Here is an 18284-nt window from a genome sequence, read left to right on the forward strand (position 1 = left end):
CAATCAAACGGCCAAAATCAAAATAGAAGACCAGTTAACTGATAAAATTGCAATAGAACGTGGAGTACGACAGGGCTGTATTTTGTCTCCATTGTTGTTCAATATTTATTCTGAATGGGTATTTAAGGAAGCTTTAGACGGTTGTGCGAAAGGAATACTAATAAACGGTGAATGGTTGAATAACATTAGATATGCAGATGACACTATAGTTTTTGCCGATAATCTGAATGACTTACAGATATTAACAAATCGCATAACAGAAGTCAGCAACAGATACGGACTAGCTCTTAACATAAAGAAAACCAAATTTATGACAATTAGTAAAAAACCAATACTAAACGCTCAACTTACAATCAACCAACAGAATATCGAAAGAGTCGAGCAATATACATATCTAGGCACCAATTTAAATAGCCAATGGGACCACTCAACAGAAATTAAACAGCGAATAATAAAAGCAAAAGCAGCATTCGTTAGAATGAGAACTATTTTCAACAGTCGAGACATATCATTAAAAACAAAATGCCGTCTATTGAACTGCTACATATTCACAGTTCTGCTCTACGGAATGGAAGCATGGACACTGACTGTTGCATCTATGAATCGGCTCGAAGCTTTCGAAATGTGGTGTTATAGGCGCATCTTACGTATATCCTGGGTTGACAGAGTTACTAATGTGGAGGTCCTGCGTAGAATGGGGAAAGAATGTGAAATTCTCATGACCGTCAAAACTAAAAAGTTGGAATATCTAGGTCATGTAATGAGAAATCAAGAACGTTACGGCCTTCTCCAGCTGATTCTCCAAGGGAAAGTAAATGGTAAGAGAGGACCGGGAAGAAGACGCATTTCCGGGCTTCAAAATTTGCGAAAGTGGTATAACACGACTACCACTGAACTGTTCCGCGCTGCAATAAGCAAAGTGAAGATAGCCGTGATGATCGCCAACGTCCGGAACGGATAGGCACTTTAAGAAGAAGAAGATATCAGATCCAAGCATTTATTACAGCTAAGTCCAGTAAATTTTAAAACGTGTAAAGTGGCCAACGCCTAGACAATGCCTTTACTGAATATTTGCGTGCCATTTGATCCACTACATCAAAACCGTATTTGGTCTAAAAGTTTTAGATTCCTTTTTCCGAGTGGGTGCAATTTATATATCTGAGGGCGTTGTACTAAGCACGACCACATTTTTGTTTCTTTTGGCCTGATAAATAGTCAATGAGATATCACCTGTTTTTAGAAATGTTGGACTGTATAAATTTTCTTTCTCGTACTTCACACAATCCGGGATATCACGTCGAGCTTAATTTATAGTACCAAGGAGGCTGGTTTTATTCACTGTAAAAAATTCAGCCAGTAATAGTAAAGTAATTGTCACACGTAATGTTTATTCATTTTATAAATATGGTTGCATTAACGTTTTTACCACATAATCTTCAAAGCGCTCATTATTTGGTCTAGTTTCGTCTTCTCCTAAATACGGAAATGCATTGAAAGACAATGAGATGATCTTAAGACAATGAACTGAGTAAACCTACAGCTATATTTGGATGGAAACAGTTGCTCATCGACAGTTATATATATGGTCTTGGAACGTAGCTGCTTTGCGAATTTGCAATGAAATTGTACCAAATTTCCTAAACTAACGCAAGCTTGTCGTCCTTCAGTCTCTGCGATCGTGTAGACCTAACATCGAGTCTTAAATATTTCATTATTTTTTACAATTTGTTAAGTGACAGTGCCGCTTTTACAAAAGACCCACTTCTCGGACCAGAGAGAATCCAAATCTTACCTTTAGCACCCATGGCTCCTCTGACATATATTACAGCTATAAATGATTTTAACTCTTCTATTGTTAGATACTAAGTCTTTGAGTGAACTCAACGTACTTATTGCATGATATAGTCCCTTAGTTCTGGTAAAAGGTTATTGTCAATAACTGTCACTGCCACTGTTAAGCGTTTCATCGACACGACGTTTGGCATAAGGTGTGGGCCCGGAAATATCCTGCAACACGTTATGATGTGATTTTCTAACAGCAGATACATTACACAATACTTCGATCTTCCAAAGTAAAGGGAAAACCGTTGAACCTTGGATAACTTTGTGGGTTTTATCCCTTTAAACACTTAGTTTATTGATTGTTGCCATTATTAAGTATTCATGGTAAAGACAGTACCTCCTCCTACATCGAGAAAGGTTTTATAAAAATTAAATTCTTTTTAAATCTTGTTATAAAGTTTTTTATAAATCTTGAAAAATTATGTGTACCATGAACCAAGGGCTATGATGCTTACGTACCTTGGGACAAACCTACGTTTTTCACAGACATACGTCTTCCAAGCACTTTCTTCAACTCCAGCACATAAATAGTGAGTCCATTGGTCACAAGGGACGCACCTGCACCATTTTCCCCCACTGTTATTAGAAACCTTCGAGTGACTACAATAATCGTATTCTTTGTTTTCACTGTCACTAGACTGATAATACTTCATTGTCTTTTATATCAGAAGACGAGTTAATTTTCTGTTGTTTTGCTTGCCGTTGTACCTTCTTTTGTTTAATCTTTGGCTTTTGTACCTATAGGCTTAATGATTTTAAGAGAGTGCCTGTTAAATACTTTGTTACTTTTCCTCTATTTGTCACTCTTAATTCTTTCACTTCTTTCTTGCTTGCGATTTTTCTTTTTCTTTTTTTATAGCACTTTTCTCTGGAGTATTTGTATCTATCACGATTTAACCTAGTTTTCTTTTACCAGCTTTTCTTTTCCTTGCCTGTGCCCTAGGGTAAGGCTGAACTTGTTCCGGGGTTATAAATATTTTAACATATTTTTTTCTGTGGGAGTTGATAGAAATTCAGGTTCTTTACTTTCCTGAGTAGAATAAGTTGTATTATATAATGCATCTGATGCAATAACAGGAACTGAATGACTTGTATAACTTAAAGTTCTCGCAAATAAAACAAAAAGACATGTAGTAAGTAGGCTCTTCACCTGAAGGTCCTGCAATAGTAACAGATGGCTGGCTTGTATTACCTAAACGCACTGCAGGAGAAGCATTAGAATTAACTGTTTTACTTGACCTACTTCTAATGTGGTGTCTCCTAAAGATGGAAAGGGAGAGGTTGTAGAGCGATCTGTAACATAGAACGCTAAGAAATTGTCATATCAAAACACGCCTTCGTTAAAAGGGTAGATTCCAGATTTACGAAATCCACAAGTAATATTGCTGACCGTAAATGCTCGAAGGTAAACTGTTCCAAGAGCTTCAGCAACTGTTTAAATATCGAATGTTTTTCCTGTATTGTTGATCAACCACGCTTCAACCTTTTGATTTTAGTAGGTCTTAAGAGGTGAATAGATTGAAAGGTACGGCGGCTGAAGCGTATGGCTGCTGTGGGGAGGAAACGTAACCATCAATACTCTTGCATCAGAGGCCTTGTCTAAGGCTTCTAATGAAAGGCGTGTTTTATGATTGTCAAGAACAAGTGAGCATCTTTTTTCCTTAGAGCATCTGGCATAGGTCAGAAAGTGATCAATAAATTTTAAAAGTTTCCTCTGTTGACCATCCAGTTACAGATGCAGCGCTAATATATACGAGAGGTCCTCCAATAACCATTCTATCCTTGTAATGCACTCAAGAAAAAATTGACAGTGCTAATTCCTGTTTCGTCAGTGTTTCAAATCCGCTTCGGTGGAATTGGTCCAAAACGTTTAGGAACGTCACTTATGTTTTGAAAAAAAAAACAGTTACGGCGAAATCTTGTCAGAATGTCTCTTTAAAATTCTTACATTTATTCTTCTTCAGCCATTTTTTCCTTAAGCGATGTTTCTAAGTATTTTTTGATTAGCATTTGCGAAATTGAAAGCCAAAATTCTGATTCTTTTTTTGACGTGACAACGTCTTAAATTAGGTTGTGGCTCGGAGTCATTCATGAAAAAGTGTAACGCCCGCTCACGTCTGTTACGATGAGTCACCGAAGAGAGAGAGACGCCCGCCGGACCGGCGAATGCCTTGCGTCTCTCTCCCACTCAAACATGATCGGTCCGCTGGTGCGATGCTATTTCTCCTATCATCATCCTATCCTCAACAAAATCACTCAAATAGAATTTAGTTAAGTTTAAGTTTACATGTACAATGTTTTAGTAAACAAAATATATTTCTATAGTTAAAATTTGTGCAATTCTTATTTTCATTCAATTCCTTGTTCCTATTGTGCAATTTAATAATATTCATATCAATAAATATTCTACCGAGAAAAAGACGTTGTCACGTATAATCTTCGCCCGTAAAACCGACTTTACAGGCAACCGATTTTTTTTGTCAGATTGTATTGCATTTTAGCGACGTTTTGGATATACGTAACAAGGCTTTCATCTTTAGTAACGCTGAGTACTTGTTTCATCGCATAGTTTATAGAATATTCCAATTTAACAGCTCCATTTTTCTTGTACTTCTTTAAGTGCCTAGCTATTGTAGACCTGCTTACTTTAAATACTTTTTCATCGTCTGGAAACATTATTCTTTTGTCAGGGTCTTCAGTATAGCTTCGATTGCATTTTGCATTGCACCAGCATTTATTGGTTCCCTTTTAATACTTGTTTTGCTTCGTAGCATGATGAAGTTCAATCTATAAAAAACCAAAAAATAACTGCAACTAATTGTACATTGAGCCAGTCCCACGTACAAAATTCAGCTTGGCTTCAAAACTGGCTACCCAAGAGTTTACAAAAATAAACAAAAATGGCTACCCACACCAAACCTTTCACTAGATGAGAAAGATATTGTGCTTTTTTCACTTACCAAGAGACAAGCTTCTCAATTTGCTTCTGATTAATATTGATACTGTTTTGCACAATCCACTCACACTTAACTCTACTTAAAACTCTTTACTTTTGCTTATAAAACAATAAAATTATCAGCACTTTCAACAAAGGCGGCGAACGGCCATGTAAATTCGAAAACGCTACGTGCAAACGTAGCATGGCTACCTTGGTACGACGATTACTCGGTCCTTAGAGGCACTAGTTGTATATTTACTGTGGTGAAAGGTACACCATGGTAAGGTACAAGAGTCGCTCCTACCATCAGGAGCTCTAATTTCTGCGCCACCAGGAATTTAAAAAATACATCGTAAAAAGGTCATTCTTCTCTGATGGGTGGTCAGCTACGGTCATGACTACTTCTACATCTGCTTTGTTTACCACGTTCTCGGCTTTCTGCGTATAAGCTGTCCGTATTCACGAAAGAGACATTCCAAATCAAACGACTTTGACAAAATACATAAAACTACGAAATAGTATCATCATCTTATTAGGTAAGAACATAGAACATATTTTTAACAACGTGACTTATAGACTGAGACATTGTCAGTTCGGTGTCATCATCAAATGTAAAATCAACTTGGACTGGTTGTTGTCACAAGGACAATCTGTCAAACGTAACTATAGTATCCCTTTCATTCAGACGGTATTATGTATAACGACATTCTATCGACATCAGTAATAAGTAGTAACACCTTAAACTCCAATATAAATTAGTAAATAACAATTATAACTAATTTATACTAACCCTTAACTGGTCCGGCGTCGTCTGATAGACGATTCCATATTTTTAATTATATTTTATTGGAAATTGGCACCGCCCACAGGCAAGTCCTTCTATCTAATCCTTAAACTATTGGAGCTTGACAAGTGAGTGTATTTGCGATAAGTTTCTCTTAATTCCTAAAAAGCTATCGCAACAATAAGGTCGAGAGTAGTTCCTCAGACGACGTCGGACTGTTGGTGTGACTTTTTTGTATGTCGTGCATTTTTAGAAATTATGGCCGGGCCATCAAAACGAGTGCGTTTCGGCGATGACGATTATGAGACAACTCGTTTAAAGTGGTACAATGAGGAATGTAATAGTGACAGTGATGTAGACGATATTTCGGAAGACTATAACATTGAATCTGAACACGATACACGTTCGGAATTTTCTGATTCTGACGAGCCTGCAGATTGTGATGAATTAGCAGTAAGTGATAGTGACAAAACCTATGTTTATGGTAAAAATCGACACAGGTGGTGTACGTCAGAAGTTATCTCCTCATCTAGAATACGTAAACACAATATTGTCATAACAGTGCCAATTCTAAAAACAAAGGCAAAAATGCTCGGCGAGGCTGCGATACCCTTGTCTGTTTAGAATATGTTGTTTAGTGATAACATTCTACAACATATTGAGCATAATACAAACACAACATTACGATAAATGCGTGAGAAATATTCTGCTAGTTTTATCCATCATCTTAGAGACGTTCTATCCATTCTATCCATGGATGTTACTGAGTTAAGAGTATTTTTGGGACTCCTTGTTTACACTGCCATTTTCAACTCCAGTCACGAAAATATAGACCGGTTATTTGCAACAGATGGAACTGGAAGAGAAATTTTCAAAGCGGTCATGAGCAAAAAAAGATTTGCTGTTCTTTTACTTGCTATCCAATTCGACAATCCTGAAGACAGGGAGGAACGCAAAAAAGATAATCCAACTGCAGCTATTTCATTTATATTCAATACTTTCATAGAAAATTGTCAAAGTGTATACGGACTTGGTTAATCTGTCACAATTGATGAAATGCTTGTAAGTTTTCGAGATAAATGCCAGTTTAAAATGTACATGCCTAACAAACCAGCTAAATACGGACTAAAAATACAGTGTCTTACGGATGCACGCAATGGTTATTTGTATAATGCTTATATCTTTAGCGGAAAAGACTCAGATGGATTTGGTATCAGTGACGAGTACAAAAAATTCCTAAAGCCTACACAAGCTGTGTTGGTAGCAACCGAAATATTACAGCTGATAATTGGTACTCTTCTATTCAATTAGTGGATATTTTACGAACTAAAAACTTGACTTATGTGGGCACACTGAAAAAAAAATAACGCTGAAATACCTCCATCTTTTCTGCCCAACAGAAACAGACCTGAAGGGTCAGCAATTTATGGATTTAGGGAAGAATGTACCTTAATTTCTCATGTAGGAAAAGTGGGAAAGGCTACAGTACTTATATCTTCAATGCATAGTTATAGTGATCCCTCTACTGAAAAACCAGAAATTATTTATTAAAATGAGAATAAGGGAGATGTAGATTCCCTAGATGAGAAATGCTCCAAAAGCACCTCAAGCCGTCGAACCCGAAGATGGTCCTTAACAATTTTTTCCGCATATTGGACATTTCTATAGCAAATTCATATATTCTACATCAGTGTTACAAAAACAATCCAGTAATAAAAGAAAAAAGTGTTTTTGCTTTGGAGTTGGCTATGAAGTTAGTGCAAGATCACATGAAAAGACGAATGGCAATGACGAACATTCCACGTCAATTACGTTTTACAATTAGCCTGATACTTGGAGTTCAAGAAGAACAAGAGGACAGTCAGACGGATGTTCATATTTTAGAAAAACGCAAGATTTGCAGTTTGTGTCCTAGTAGAAATTGCAGGATGACAAAATACCTGTGCTTGCGTTATAAAAAGCCTGTTTATTTGGAATGTACACAACCACTATGTAAAAATTGCATACAAAATTAGTAAAGTTTGACTGATGCTGGAAACAAACATTTTTGATCGATTTTTATTTTACCTAATTTTTTGTTTAGTGTGCAATTTAAACATTTATCCTAGGAATATTTTTTTTTTTCATAGCGTTTTTTATATTTTTATTATCTACTTTAAAAAATTCTGTACTTTTTCACAAATATTTGTATGGATGTCAGTTTTATTTTAATATTTTTTTCTTAACCCAAATAATGTCCAAATCTAATACGTTCACTTTTATATAAATATATCAGGGTATGTTCTTTTTTTTTTCTTATTGAAAAAATACTTTTGAGTGATGTTTTGCTTTCTTGAAAACAGTAGTTTCGCAGACTACGCCGGACCAGTTACGCTACTGCTACAGCACCGGACCAGTTAAGGGCTAATATAGATGGTTAGTACAAGTGTGACCCATCCGCGCTTTAAGGTAATTTTATAAAAAAACAACAAATTAGTGATCACATTAGACATATTAAGTATGTATCAGATGATACATACTTAATAATAAGCCAATCTACTTAATATATCGGATAATTTACAAAATGTCACAAAAATGTAAGGCCATAGCAAATATTTACTGCACAGAGATGAATTTTTAAATGGGTCAAAATTGGAAATACGCCCTTCTACTGTTAAAATGGCATTTCTGACTTCTGACATACTTTGGTATTTTTAGATGTTGTCTGTTCTAAACAATTTACATATTTCAAAGACACACAAAGAATGTCTACTACTAAGATAGATTTTACAAGAAAAATAAACTGTTTAATACAATACATATAACTGTTCTTCTACTGGTGCACTCCACTACTGAAGGTTTGCGATCACTACACTATATCAAAATGTTCTTTATTCTGTGCCCCTCTTAGTAATTGTTGAACGTTCATGTCCGTTTAAGTTCTGATATTGCGAAGCCGTGACATGACTTTTCTACCTACTCCTCTTCGGCCCACTATCTTCCGTTTAATTTAGGAATTGTAGCAGGTTATATTTGTCATTTCTCGTTATGTGACCTAGGTACGAGGTCTTTCTTTTCTTAATCGTTGTTATAAGTTCGCTCTATTTCGAACGATTCGAAATTCGATATATCGGTTAAAATAATATATTTACTATATGAAAAATATCAAAATAATAAAAAAATAAGAAACATGATAAACCTCACCTTCTCACAGTGAGTCTTAAAGATTTTATATCTGGTTTTCTTAAGATACGCTTCCACAAGCAAATAAAATATTTCTTCTTTGTAGGTGCCTGGAATGAAGATGGAAAAGGTGAAGGAAATTGGGACAGAGTGGCTCACACCATTCCAAATTTTATTTACCATAATGACAGTGGTGATGTTACCTGCGATTCCTACCATCAATGGGAAGAGGATATAAGGATTTTAAAGGAATTGAAAGTAACACATTATCGATTCTCAATTTCCTGGGCAAGACTCTTGCCTTTAGGTAAGTTATTTTTAATATTATATATATATATATATATATATATATATATATATATATATATATATATATATATATATATATATGTCAATTTATTAGTACTAAATGCATTACAAAACGTGGCGCAATTTTTGTTATGATTCTCATAAGATAAAATACAATTTATCCCTTTTATTAACCGCTTACTGTGGAGTTTTGCTTACTAGAGCCTAATCTTTAAAATTTATAACATGAAATTTTAGGTTAGGTTAGGCATTTGAAATATGCATAAAAACGCTGAATTTAAACTTTCACATTACAAACGATCTAAAACACTTAAACCTGTTCTTTTTCAATTACGCTAGTACGTTTTTTTAAAACTACCCGTCTGCTACGAATTACACTCAAAACTATATTATTGGAGGTATTTCCCGTGACGTGCGATTGTTTGTAATGTAAAAGTATAAATTCTGCATTTTTTAATCATATTTCAAATGCCTCATATTTGTTGGTACAACCCAAAATTCACATTTCATGTTTTAGTTTTTAAAGACTGCTTTTTAACGTCGACATTCACCATAATTTGAATTAAAGTGATAAATTTTATTGATTTTACGAGAATTGTAAAAAAAGGCAAGATTCGCGCAACATTTATTTATTGACCAGATTTATAAAAACTGACTTTATTTGCAGCAAAATACAAAAATTGCACAAGAAAAATGCACTCTTTGTTTTTAAAACACATTTTGATATTTCTGTGGCTGAAAGCCATAAGCTGACATGTCAAAATTATCAGGTTTTCACCAGAGTAAAAAGAAAAAGTATAAACATTTTATTAATTCATATTTGATTTTTGTATCATTGCTAATAGTGTTTAATATCAATCAATAAATACTTAATTGAATTATTCTATCACTGTTTGAAAGCTATTTTATTTTCCTGATTTATATTGAATTCTTTGACATGTCATGTAATGGCAAATAATATCACCGCTCCTGACAGTAAATTTTATAGCGAGTCATAAAATGACATGTCGTACTATTAGCCAGTACACTGACGGAAAAAACCTTACCTGACGGGTTTAGTAAGTACACAAAACAGTATTTATTTATTTTACAAAATTTTAGTCTTCATCGGTGTCACTATTATTTGCTGGTCCACTAATTCGGCGTAGGCTGCTTGTTGTTAGATTAGTATAGAAACCATGGTAAACAGGATCCAATAGCGGCAGTATGCTTAGTAAGTCTTTCTTCTTTAGTGTGTGAATGGGAACTGGTCCATTATGTGCCAAAGGAACAGTGACTTCACTTGGTCTACCGGCAAAACGACGATTCTTCAACAAATTCAGTTTACGAAACGGTGCACCAAGATCGAGTGAATATTTGAATGAAATGACATCTGAATGTTTTATATACCGAATCCACCTAATATTTAACCAGTTTATTTTGTCTCCAACTGTGTCAGATGTTCTTTTAATATAAACGTCTTTAATTAACGATAAAAAAGAAAAGAAGTCATTATTCTTCATCTCAACTACACGAACCGGTATCTTGCCACGCACTGTCCGTACAAACTGAAACCAGCCATGTGGAATTGAAATTTTGATGTCACTTGATTTCTTTGCTCTTTCAATGCGAGCGTGATCTGCGTCGCATTCTAGATGTGTATGACCGGGCTCTAAAAACTTTTGGTCAACGATTTCCAAGGATGAATGTTTCTTCAATGTTATTAACATCATGATAGAAAAATTTATATTTCGGTTCTGGGCAGAACATGTGTCACTGTATGTTATTAAATATGTAATACTGTTTGGTATATTTTCTTGTATATGTTTATATAAACAAGAAGCTATATCATCTGATCCTCTGCCGGATATTGCTTCATGCCACATGTAGCAGTAGGTCATACCATTTGTATGACCTACTGTAACTATGTATCTCGAAACATTTCATTGAGTGTCCACAGTTGACATTTGTAATATATTTGATTTGTTGTCAGATCAAGTATAGGCAAACACTTTTGCAAATCAAACACAATAACTCTTTTATTGGTATTTTCCATTGCCGCTTTTTTGTCTTCTTCTTTTGAACGACATGCTAGTTCATATGTAGTTTCGTGTTCTACGCAATATTCATACGTTCATCTGCATTTGAATTTTTTAATTGTGTTTTGAAGATATCACACTTCTTACAAGTGTCAATTGAAGGTTTCTTGATTTTGTACCCTGTTGTTTTAAATACAATACAGTACAATCGATAAGAAGCTGGATTTTCACCTTTTGATTTTTTCAGGGTTTCATATAACTCATACATTTTGCGTACATTTAACGTGTGTGATAGGTAATATTTATTTGTATGTCGACGTGAATAGTGGCTTTGAAACCTAAGAAAACTTTTAATATGGTTTAGTATATCAAGTCTTTCTTCTAAAAATTCACTACGTGGCGGATGTTTGCCACTTCCTGTCATTGGAAAAATGTCAGTTTTTAAAGCTCTTTTCTTTTGAACAATAACATTGCATTTTCATCTTGTTATACCATAAACATTTTAAAAGAAAATTTTACATACTTCTGTTCTACTCTCATTTAAAGTCGGTACATAACACGATTATTAAAACGCGTATTATCTATATCTCTCCCTTTTATGCATTTTTTTCTCGCATATCGTAACCCCATCCATCAACCTTTGGTCTTGGCAAACAGTATCACCCAACTTGTAGAATTCTTCATGAATTCGCTCTTGCATCTCTACACTTATTTTGTTGTGACAGTTTATTCGACAACATTTTTCTAGAGGCACAAATTTTTTAACCCCATGCCCAATACCTTCTCTTGATGTGTACTCTAGCCTCAACTTTTCTTTCTTTTTTCATGCACTTTCTCTTACCCCCTTCATAATGTGTTTTCTGTGGAACTGTATGTGTTCTTAAATCAGTAAGAGTTTTATTATTCCTATCTTTCTTAAGCTTCTTCTGGACATTTCTTCTGTTAGAATACACAGCTGAGCTACTGCTATCACTTTCAGTATCCGGTATGTGGTCATCTGAACTATGTTCAAATAAATCCTCATTAAATACATTATTTTCCTGTGGTACTGATTGCCAAGAAGCTAAGGCCGAATCTGAAAGAATTTCCATTGCAGATGTACCTGCACGATGGTTATTAGAAATATCCTCACTGACATTAAAATTGGTAGAAGTAACAATATTGTGTAAAGTTGCAGAAGTTTCAGGAGAATCGCAGAAGTTTAGGTTGTAAATCCCTTTTGTCACCTTTTGACCTGCACTGCTCACACACTATAAAATTATATCATATTGTGCCACCAAACATATCAGCTTTTGATGTTCTCTGAACCCATCAAAAATAACATGTCATTAAATGCCCACGCTCTTTCTCATTCTATGCTTCAACGTAGTCATGTCATGTTTTGCCACGATGTGGAAATAAACCACATTTATTCAGGGAACGCATAACCTCAAATTGTGATTTTAGGACATGTCAGCTTTAGACTTACACCCACAGATTTGTCAATAGGATGCTTTGATCAAAAGATATCGAATTTTTACCGTCGACTTAATACACATATTATTTAACATTGATTTCGCGCGAGCAACTGAGCGTTATTTCTGAGAGAACCGTTCATTTTACAGAAAAAGTGGTAATTATTATTTGTGTACAACATCATCTCAGCTACATTTTTTGTTTAAAACATTTTTTTCTACGGCGTACAGGTTCTTGGTAAATCGATTCTTTTTAGTTTTTACTCCTCCGCGAGGGTAGTTTTAGGGTAAAGTCTGGTGGAAAAAGTGGTAAACGTTTTCGCAACTTTTTTGGGGTCCCAAAATTAATATTCTCGGCAAAATTTAGCTTGTTCGTATGATGTTTAGGGGTTAAATCTCGGACGATTGGACCCTCACTTGAGTTACATAAGTTATAAGGATTTCCATGTATAGTGATATTAGTGTACTGCAATTTTTAAACAAATAATTTAGACTTATAAAAACAAAAAATGTTTTAAAAGTAATTGTCCTCACGTTTTTTCTCTAAATACACTTTTTATTTTATTTTTTCAACAGGTTTAAACCTTGACGTAAACCAGGCAGGCGTAGACTATTACAAGAATTTAATAAAAGCTTTGAAAGCCGCTAATATCGAACCATATGTCACTCTCTTTCATTGGGATTTACCACAGTTTTTGGAAGAACTGGGTGGCTGGCCAAATCCAGAGATTGTATCATGGTACTCACAGTATGCAAAACTATGTTTCGAACTTTTTGGGGACGATGTAAAACATTGGATGACCTTCAATGAACCAAAGCAAACCTGTACAAATGGCTATGGAACGGGATCTTATGCGCCCTCTACCAAATCTCCTGGTATTGGAGAATATATGTGCATCCATAATGTTCTAAGGGCGCATGCTGCAGCATATCATATATACGATAAGGAGTTTAGGTTCAAACAGAATGGTAAAGATTTTATTATATTATTTACTACCTTTAATGGGAAATTACAATTTTTGTTAAAAATACGTTTAGTTTGAAGTTTCAGTTTCCACTTCGCAAGTATTTCTCAAAATATACTTTGAGAATGATTTTCGAATGTTTAGATGAGGTACAGAAATCATTTTTTTACTGTTAGGAAATTATCTCATCTAAAAAGGAATTTTCGTTAAAATAGGTAGGTTTATCCAAACAGAAGAGAAAATATAGAAGAAAGAAATAGAGAGACATAGACAAATAAAACTATCACAATGTTCATTATTGTGTGGTTTCTTTTTTAAAAACTAATTATTTAAAGTTTACTTTAAAGTTTATTCCATAAAAATGAAATGAGGAAATACTACAAATCCTTAAATAATAGCTGTCGAGAATTTAAACCGTGATTAAAACTTTGTTAAGACACTAACGGTAAAGTTCTACATGATAAAAGCTCAGTTCTTAAAAGACGAATATAATATTTTAGCGAACATCTAAATACAGGGTGTTTCAAAAAAAGGTAACCCCGTCTCTAGGGTAGGTAAAAAACTGAAAAATAATTGGGGTTTGCTTAGTAAAAAATTTTGTAACGCCATCCGTTTTCAAGATACAGGGCGTTGAAGAAAAAAAAATTTTACTCATTTTTTACGATTTTGCCGAAACTACTGGCAACATTGTAATGAAATGTTATACGAATATGTTTTGGAAGCTGATACATCCCATGAATTATTTGTTTTTATATCTGATGCTCATAGAGGGCGCTAGTTACACGGATCGTACTAAGTATTAGTCAATATAACTTTTTTAAAAGTATAATTATTAATCAAAATTTTAAGTAAACTTAAACATCATTCAATTTTACACGAAAAAGGTACTCTTGGTGAAACCCGATATTTTGTACCGTTTTCGGAATATTTTGATTTGAAAATTATGAAGTAATAATTGATGCTGGTATAAAATAGTTAGAATAGTTAGTTCCAATTCTTGGCGTGAATTTACCTCTGTAGCATAGACTTTTTTCTTAATATACGACCAAACTGCGTAGTCCAAAGGGTTAAAATCGCATGACCGAGGAGGCCAATGAATCGAAGCTTCTGCACCTCTACCAATCCATCGATTCGGAACATGATTACTCAACCAATTACGACACCTTCTATCAAAGTGTGGTGGAGCTCCATCGTGCATAAAAAATAAAGATCTTCGCTCGTTTAGCGTTTAATCTTCTAATATCTCGAATAAGGAAGTGTTTAAAAAATCAAGATACATATCACCATTTAAATTTCCAGGTAGAATATAATCTTCTTCTTCCTATGCCGTCCCCATTAACGGAGGTTGGCGACCACATTTTTAAAAGCTTCTCTGTCTTTTGCAACGTGGAATAATTCGTCTACAGTCATGTTTGTCCAGTCTCGAATATTTCGCAGCCATGACTTCCTCTTTCTACATATTCCCTTTTTGCCATCGACTCTACCCTGCATGATGACCTGCAGAAGGCTATATTTATTATTTCTTAGTATGTGTCCAAGGTTTGCAGTCTCGCGTACTTTTATCGTTCTCAACAGATTTTTGTCTCGGCCCATTCTTCTCAGCACTTCCTCATTGGTGACCCTAGCAGTCCATGGGATTCTCAACATTCTCCGGTATATCCAAAGTTCAAAGGCTTCAATCTTTTTAACTATTTGCGCTTTTAGTGTTTATGTTTCTACCCCGTACAATAGTTGCGACCAGACGTAACATTCAACAAACCGCAGTCTCGGCGCAATATTCAGATTTTTGTCACAGAACAATTGTTTGAATTTTAAGAACGCTGCCCTTGCCATTTCTATTCGTACCCGGATCTCTTGGTCTGGATCTAATTCTGTGTTGATGTAAGCTCCCAGATATTTATATTTTGTTACTCTCTCTATTTGCTGTCCACCAAGAGTTAGTTGTTCATTATTTATTGGACTCCTTGATACTATCATAAATTTGGTCTTATCTGTGTTGATGTCAAGTCCCATTTGAATGCATTCACTATTTATTGCATCTAGTAAAGTTTGTAGATCTTCTATACTCTCAGCCTAATAATATAATAACCTATTAATTTGTTACCTAAAGTTGCTGCCCAAACATTAACTTTAAATGAGTGTTGGTAATGTGATACCCTTTTGACTCTTTGATTCTCATCACACCAGTAGTGTGCATTATGGGAGTTAAACATACCTTGTCGCGTAAAGGTGGCCTCGTCTGTTAAAAGAATGCATGTAAAAAAAATTTGGATTCTGGGCTGTCCTTCGTTGCAATGTTTCACAAAATCCACTCTAACCGGTAGATCATCTGGCAAGAGCTATTGGACTTATCTGTAATGATAAGGATGTAATTGCTGTTCTTTCAGTATCCGCTAAGTACTTGAAGAAGAAGTATTTATTTGTCTTGCTATTATCCTTACGCTAACTGTTGGATCTTGATCAAGTAAATTTAAAATATTATTTTCTTTATTAATTGTTCTTGTTGTTCTTGATCTACCAGAATTTATTTTATTTGGTCTTACATTCCCAGTTTCTCGACAACGTCGTTCAAAGGCTCTAAATGTTTTTTTACTTGGTAAGTTTCTTCTAGGAAACTTTTCTGCATAACGTGTCACAGCTGCACTAGAACATCCTAAACATTCGCCTAAGGTTAATAACATGTCAGTGTATTTAACATTTAGGTACATTTTGATTTGATTTTACAAATAACAAGGTTTCAAAACTCTAATTATTGTTGATTTATCGTCATAACAATCAATAAATGCCAGATTTCCATGACACACTTGAAGAAAATAGAGGTATACATATTAGAACTTTATCATTACTACCAGCATCAATTATTACTTCATAATTTTCAAATCAAAATATTCCGAAAACAGTATACAGTATCGAGTTTTACCAAGAGTACCTTTTTCGTGTAAAATTGAATGATGTTTAAGTTTTCTTAAAATTTTGATTAATAATTGTACTCTTAAAAAAGTTATATTGACTAATACTTAGGACGATCCGTGTAACTAGCGCCCTCTATGAGAATCAGATATAAAAACATATTCATGGGATGTATCAGCTTCCAAAACATATTCGTATAAAATTTCATTACAATGTTGACAGTAGTTTCGGCAAAATCGTAAAAAATGCGTAAATTTTTTTTTTCTTCAACGCCCTGTATCTTGAAAACGGATGGCGTTACAAAAATTTTTTACTAAGCAAACCCCAATTATTTTTCAGTTTTTTACTTACCCTAGAGACGGGGTTACCTTTTTTTGAAACACCCTGTATAATAAATTCATCACATAAAGGCACCTCAAAAATATCATTTTGAAGTCACCTATCTTAAAATTATCTACTCTTAAATAACATATGACTAAATTGTTAAGTGTGTGTGTGTGTGTGTGTGTGTGTGTGTGTGTGTGTGTGTGATATAATTCAACTATTAAAGGATTTGTTTTATATTATTTGTCAAGTACCAAAATAAAATAATTGGTTTATTTTGTATGTTGATAACTACTTTCGAGGTGGAAATCGGAAAGTCACAAATACTTATCCATTATTTTTTATTTAAGTTCTAGTTAATTTTAATTAAATCTAGCTGTTAAGTAAGTGTTACATCTTTATCTTTATAAAATATAACTTAATCTTAACTTTTAGGAAAAGTCGGTATTGTCATTGATTCAGCTTGGTGGGAACCCTATAACGCAACAACAGATAGTGACGCTTCTGAACGATTGTTACAATTTACTGTAAGTATAAATAAAAATTATTATGCCACTATTATGCCATTATTATGACCTATGCCAAGTTTATGAAAAAACTATTGAAGAAACAAATAATGCATTGTAGAAATCATAAGAAAAAAATTATTCTTACACTGAAAATACCCATTAATTCCCAAGATTAGGAAAAAAAAACAAATTGTGTTTTTTTATTGCTTGCAATTTCTAACAATGCATCTTGATAGTCATTTATCAAGTTACAAAAAAATAAAAGTACTTAGTTTTTTCATAACAAAATTTTGCCTAGACACAACGATGGGATTTTCTAGAACAAAAAATACTACACTAATGTTTGTATTTTGAGAACGATTTCCGAAGTGGAAATTGAAACGTCAATAAACGTATTTTAACCTTTAATTGTGGCTTATTCTCATTTAAATGGTAATTAATTTAAAATGCTACAAGAAAATAGCTTCAGAGCAATATATTTTACCATATTTCATCAGTGAAGTATAGCGAAAAAACTTCGAAAGGAGTTTTTCCTGCAACTCTGTGTTCAATTTCTTCACAACTATTGTCTTTCAGATCGACCACTAGATCATTTCGCAGTGAAGTAACCGCGATTTGGCCGCCTGCTGGTCCGAATTTAGCACCTAGGACTTTTCTATTGGTCCTTTGAGGCAGGCAGCCAACCAATAGGCAGCGAGGTGCAAACACGTATATGGAATGTTACTTTTGTGCGAAATTCATATGCGGAATGTTAAATAGGAAATGAAGCAAAATATATTATAAAAATTTTAAATGTTTAAAATGTAATACTTATGCGAAATTTTATGTCCTTCCCCATGTTTAGTGCCTAATGAAAGTTACATTGATATTTAATAAAATTTAATTGTTTTTCGTTACTCGTTTTTTTTGTAATAAAAACAACTGTTAAATATATATCTTTAATTTAATTTTTTTTGTTTACAGTCGGTATTTACCTACATATATTCTATATTTCATACATAATTGTAAATAATCAAACATATTTATTTAAGGACGGTTTGCCAGGTACTATAAGTATAATTGGCAAGCA

At 34.1% G+C, this 18284-nt stretch overlaps 1 protein-coding gene across 1 annotated transcript in view; it reads left to right on the forward strand.

The window, feature by feature from the left end:
* The window catches only part of LOC140439958 (myrosinase 1-like), a 33435-nt gene that overhangs the window by 6241 nt on the left and 8910 nt on the right, over window positions 1-18284 (forward strand). Inside the window, exons 3-5 of the mRNA XM_072530153.1 lie at window positions 8833-9033; window positions 13084-13476; window positions 17142-17233. Coding sequence (XP_072386254.1) covers window positions 8833-9033; window positions 13084-13476; window positions 17142-17233 — 686 coding nt within the window. The remainder of the gene's footprint in view (window positions 1-8832; window positions 9034-13083; window positions 13477-17141; window positions 17234-18284) is intronic.

Source organism: Diabrotica undecimpunctata, chromosome 4, assembly GCF_040954645.1.
Source record: "Diabrotica undecimpunctata isolate CICGRU chromosome 4, icDiaUnde3, whole genome shotgun sequence".
Classification (NCBI taxonomy): Eukaryota; Metazoa; Arthropoda; class Insecta; order Coleoptera; family Chrysomelidae; genus Diabrotica; species Diabrotica undecimpunctata.